Raw genomic sequence first — 6,000 nt, forward strand, 5'->3', positions numbered from 1 at the left:
GTGCATCATGCTACAAAATATTATGCATATTATATTCTACATGTTGTAGAATAATGTGCATACTTTTTACATACTTATTATTTTCTTTTTTTTCTTTTCATATCTCATACATGCTTCAGAGTTCAAGGCAACTTACTTCAATATATTTTTGAGTTTTTAAACCCAACTCAAACTGCTAAGCTCTGAAAAAGTTTTACCGACTAATAATGTCTTGTTGAGATGATTTTCTTATCTTCTTTACATAAAGTTGAATCTTTTAGTTTTAGAAACCCCACAAAAATTACATTTCAAAAACTGCTGAGTAAGTTTATTGAAGTGAAAGTGAATAATGGTTGTACAACAATTTTTGAAATGCAGAATTTTAGGGGCGTCTAAAACTCTTCTGTTCTTGAATCTGAGTTTCCCTCCAGAGATCGATAAAGTATTTCTGATCCTGACTGTAAGCTGCTGTGTGTTTACAGTGTTCCAGAAGAAGAAGACACCACAGAGTGACACTGATCTGTATTCACTTCCCACGAAACAAGGTAAGAGCATACAGGTAGTGTTGCACTTGCATAAAGTTGGAGAACTTACAAAAGACTATACTGCATCAAAACATTGCAAAACTTTCTCAAAATGTTAACTTATTGTATCAAAATAATGAGAAATCTTCTCAAATTATTGTGTAAATATATCAAAATAATGACATCTCAAAACAACAAGAAATTCTTATTGTTTGAGATACCAAGTCATTATTTTTTAAAATACTAAATAATAATTAATCTCATTATAATGACTTATGGGATAGTTCTATTCATCACATTGGCAGGAATGGGCTTTAATATTATGTATTATCCATGTTAAGAAGTATTTTCTCACTTTTTAAAGATTATTTGTTAACTTTTATGGATATTTTTGTCATTTATGTATATAGACATGTATAAAGACATGTGACCAAGGTTCCTGTCAGAAGCAAACTGGGGACATTGCGATAATATGGTCTGCGTCTTAACCACTAGGCCACCAGGATGCGCCTATTTTCTCAGACTTGAGAGTTTTCATCTGCATATTAATGCTCAGAGGCTTTAATTATCACTCTCTGCTCTGGTTGGGTCTAACCGGCTTTATCATTCAGTCACAAAACGACAGCTGCAGTCTTCAATTCTGGAGCAAAAAATAAAAAAATAAAAAAATAACAAAATGTGATGCAGACTCTGGCCACTTCAGCTACAGTAAGCAGCTGCCATTTATTTTTGCTTGCACTGTTTTCAAAAATGTGCTTTTCTGGTCAGAATTAGTATGATCACGTCACTGTCTGCATAATGTTTTTTTTTTTTCTTTTACTCATACAGTAATTTCTGTGCCAATGTTTTCAGCTGACTTCTCTCCGATGATTACCCTTTGAAATTACCTGCTGGGTGATGTCAGTTAATGTTGACACACTTAAATAATTTGTGTTTTGTTAAATTAATTAAAATGGCAGTGATGACTATTAAGTAATAAGTCACTGCAGTGGTAATGGGCACACCGGCGGTTTAAAAAAAGCAATAAAAAGAGCAGGTAGAACATTTAAACACGTTTGGTTGCCAAGAATATCAGACAGAATTAACGTGTGAAGGAGAGAAAGCTGCATCTGCGGAGATACGAAGCCATTTTTCTTCTTTGCTGTAGTATTGGTGACACTGAGTGACAGATCCAAAGATCATCACAGTCACCCAGAAAATTACTTACCACCATCACCTCGTGACTCACTGGCATTACAGATGTGCGGGGCAAAATCACATTACCACCCAATCCCCTGTATGAACGCCATCTGGAGTGGGTTTACACCCTGCCTTTTCTTATTTCTGTCATTCGGCTCTTATATATGGAATCCAGCCTATTAACTCCTCACGTGTGATGATTATTTTGCATTTTCCTTTTTTTTTTTTGTTCAGTGCAGTGTAAGTTGTATTGACTTGCTGTCCATTGCAGCGCACGGCCGAGAACACAGAACCTCTTCCGCCTATGATACCTTTGTGCCGAACCAGATAGACGGGCTTCAGCAGCTCGCGGAGCTCCAGCAGAGGGTGAAGGCAGGTTCAATCAGTGTGGACGGGACCCTGGAGCGCTTCAGCAACTGTCAGCGGGTTCAGAAGGGCATGGACGCCGTCCAGCAGGTAGGACTCTATCGCACACTGTGATCACACTCACACTGGACTTGAAATGTCGAAGCAGGCGGGACCAAACCCTAATAAAACTACGACCATCTGTTGCTCGCGCCATGCCAACCTGCAAAACTGCTCGCAATACAAAGTACAAAAAACCTTCTACCTTAGAGCAAAAAAATAGATATCCATGAAAACAGTTTGCCTGATATCAGACTGAATTTTCAACTTATTGCACTCCTTTTCCATATTCAGAGAATCACTCTATTTCAAAGGTCTGGACCTGAGTAAGAAAGCAGTAGCTTAGCGGCTAATTTTCAAATGATCAGCTCGTCATCAAGCTTCTGCAGAAGCCTGACAACAACCTGATCATTTGAATCAGGTGTGTTGGAGCAGGGAAACATCTAAAACATGCAGGGCAGTGAGCTCTGAGGACCAGGGTTAAGAAACACTGGTTTAAACAAAACATCAGACTAAAAGTGAGCTGATACCAAGCGGGTAACTGTGGAAACGAGGGACAGGTGCGCAGGCAGGTGATGATCGGGTGGTTGGGAAATGATGGGAAGAGCCGAGGACACCGGCTGGTTGGTGGTGGAATCACATGAGCTGATAGAACAGACATACAATATATGGAAAATGTCAAAGGGGGGGGGGGGTCCTTTGGAGGAACTGCCAGGAACTCTCAGACATCACCTGCACTCTTTTGCACTGTTGTGGATGTTTCATTTTTGGACATTATTTGCAGTTTTCTAGCGGTTCTCCCTGAAGGTCCCACAAGACTTAAGATCAAACCACAAAACTTCAATCCGCTCTTTTTCTCCGCCTGTGGAAACGTAACACGGATCATTTATGGAAATCCCATCATTTGTAAATAAACGAATGTTTTGTTGATCTTTGCCTCTGCAGGAAAAGTTGAGTCAGCTGAGAGCCAGCGTCACCAACACCAGAGAGGACGATGACAGCGTCTACGGTAAATATCCCTCCAGTCTGGATGTGCGGGTTAAACTCTGCTGTCATCACAGAGAGGCTCCGCAGAGCTCGGCCTTCCTGGAACTTTAAAATAAAAATAAATAATAACACGCCGCACAGTGAAACAAGTAGCCACCTTATAAATGTCTGTATTAAACTGTATACTGTAAATGGCTTAGAAACTCTTCTCTCCCTGCAGATAAAATCAACATCGTTCATCACACGCCAAGTGAGTCTTTAAAAACTTATCTTAGTGTGCGCAGAGAAAACCTGTGTTTGCATGCCTTTGTAGTTTCTTCAGCCCCAGTTGCAGTGGTGGGGGATTAATCCTCGGGGAAGTGTTATTTAATCAAATCCCCAGTGCCATGTTTTGATCTAGTGAGTTTCACTTGCACTAAATGGGAGTCTTTTATTTTTCTTTTACTGAACAATTCTCTGTTCAGCTGTGCATATTGGATAATTTCCCTCCAGGTGTTACAGTGAATGAGAGTCGGAGAGGAAGCCAAGCGACGGAGTCGGATTTTTACAGCAAGCCACTTAAAGGACAACATGTAAGTTTTCTTTATAGTTGCAAAATGAAAGCTTGGCAGAAGATAGCATGAATGTATTCATTTAAAATTTGCATGATACTGTATGTCGTTGGACGGGTGACAAATATCCGCCTCATTTGTTTTGCAGTCAAATTTCTTTTCGAAAGCTGACAAACGATGAAGGTAAGACTGAGAACCAGCAGGTAATTTCACATCCACAAACTCAGCGAATCCATTTTTTCTGTTACACCTCCAGTTCCAAAAAAGTTGGGATGCTGATGGGATGTTGGGATGATCTGCAAATCTTTTTCAGCCCCATATTCAGTTGAATACAATATAAAGGCAAGATATTTAATGTTCGAGCTGATAAACTTTGTCTTCTGTAAATACACACTCCTCCTGAATTTGAAACAAAAAAAGACTGGGAAAGTTGTGGAGTGATCAAAAAACATCTGTGTGGAACATTTAACAGGTTAATTGCTGATAACAGGTGATAATATCATGATCAGAAATGAAACGGTCATCAGTTCTTCACAAGCAAGGATGGGATGAAGATCACCACAAAGAATTGAACCATCTACAATCCATAACATCATTAAAAGATTCAGAGAATCCAAAGAAAGCCAACAAAACCAACATTGAATGACCTTTGACCCCTGCACAGAACTCTAAACACAACTTGTCGCTGCATCTACAAATGCAAGTTAAGACTCTACCAAACAAAGTTAAAGCCATATTTCAATATCATCCAGAAAAAATGCTGACTTCTCTGGACCCGAGGTCATCTGAGACAGACTGACGGAAACTTTTCAGGTTGTTTTTTTGGAAATCATGCACATCGTTTCCTCTGTGCTGAAGAGGAAAAGGACCATCCAGATTCTTACCAGTGCAAAATTTAAAAAAAACAGTATCTGTCATGGTATGGGGATGTGTTAGTGCCCATGGCATCATGGGTAACTGTCACATCTGCGAAGACCCCGTTGGTTCTTAAAGGTACATACAGGTTTTGGAGCGACATTTGCTGCCATGCAGATGATGTGTTTGTCAGAGACGTCTCTGCTTATTTCAGCAAGACAACATCAAGACACGTTCTGCACGAGTTCCAGCGGTGTGGCTTCGTTCAGGTACCAGACTGACCTGCCTGCAGTCCAGACGTGTCTCACATTGAAAATGCATGATGCATTATGAAGACCAAATACAACTATGGAGACCCCAGACTGCTGAGCACCTGAGGTCGTATATCAAGCAAGAATGAGAGAGAATTTCACTTTCAAAACTTTAACAACTCAGATCCCAAACACTTACTGAGTGTTGTTAAAAGAAAAGGTGGTAAACATGCTCCTGTTCCAACTTTTTAGGAATGCATTGAAGGCGTCAAATTCAGAATGAGTGTATATTTACATCTTTGCACCATATTCAATTGAATATATAGATTTAAAAAATGTGCAAATCATTGCTTTCTGTTGTTGTTTGCCTTTTATGCCCAACTGCTTTGGAAACAGGGTTGCAATAATTTTTTTCTGAAATATTTCTTTAGATTAACTAAACTCATCAATTTTGTCAATTTTTTATATTTGCAGGCTCCATCACTCAACAAAGACCATATTCTTCCACCAGTTATATCAGGTTTAATCTGTTTACATAGATAATTTATATAATTTTAATTGTATTAACAACCTTTTTTAAATGTCAGAGTAATAAGAAATGAAATGACTTACATTTTTCTGCCTCTTTTAAGATATTATACAAGTATTCTGATTAAATGATCACATATATAATGTATGATAAATACAACATGTAACTTTCAGTATCATTTCAATGTTAATTTAATAATGTCTAATGACTACCTTGTTAATGCTGAAAATTAAACAACTCAAATAAAGACTGTTTCTTATTCGTTAAATTCAGTGTGACCATTATTGGCAAAAATTTAGTTACGAAAACTGTAATGAATTTTGCTCATGAAGTAAATCAAAAGGTTAAAATGTTAAGTATAGTAGGTTTTAATGGGTCTGTGTTTCAGGGAGAGAAAATCATTTTCCTCAGCCTGGAAAACCCTTCACATCTTCACCTCTAGAGGGCGCCGCACCTCTAAATATATCCGCTCTCATACACTCACTGTTTGAAGCAACCAGAGACATCTGGCGAGCCCAGAAGCACCTGCTGACCTCCTGATGGCTGGGGGGCAGAAAAATGTATCCATACATGTTTATGAATGTAAATGTACAGTAAAAAATACTCATGCAGCAGGTGAGAACATCAGAGGAGCGCTTTTCACTGTGCGTGGTCGCAAACAGGAAGCTCAATCTCGGCCAAGACGTGTCAAAATGAATCTGCAAATGAGGCATAATTGAAATAAAATGAACACTGTAAAA

At 38.7% G+C, this 6,000-nt stretch overlaps 1 protein-coding gene across 2 annotated transcripts in view; it reads left to right on the top strand.

Moving 5' to 3' along the window:
• The window catches only part of LOC146305556 (B-cell scaffold protein with ankyrin repeats-like), a 29,559-nt gene extending 24,182 nt beyond the window's left edge, over positions 1-5,377 (top strand). For both annotated transcript variants that reach the window (XM_084712969.1, XM_084712971.1), the window contains exons 10-16: positions 462-524; positions 1,954-2,138; positions 3,033-3,096; positions 3,295-3,324; positions 3,567-3,646; positions 3,774-3,808; positions 5,206-5,377. In XM_084712969.1, coding sequence (XP_084569095.1) covers positions 462-524; positions 1,954-2,138; positions 3,033-3,096; positions 3,295-3,324; positions 3,567-3,646; positions 3,774-3,806 — 455 coding nt within the window. In that variant the 3' untranslated portion in view covers positions 3,807-3,808; positions 5,206-5,377. The remainder of the gene's footprint in view (positions 1-461; positions 525-1,953; positions 2,139-3,032; positions 3,097-3,294; positions 3,325-3,566; positions 3,647-3,773; positions 3,809-5,205) is intronic.
• Positions 5,378-6,000: the final 623 nt, after the last annotated feature.

This window comes from Lutjanus erythropterus, chromosome 23 (genome assembly GCF_056507025.1).
Source record: "Lutjanus erythropterus isolate fLutEry1 chromosome 23, fLutEry1.hap2, whole genome shotgun sequence".
Classification (NCBI taxonomy): Eukaryota; Metazoa; Chordata; class Actinopteri; order Lutjaniformes; family Lutjanidae; genus Lutjanus; species Lutjanus erythropterus.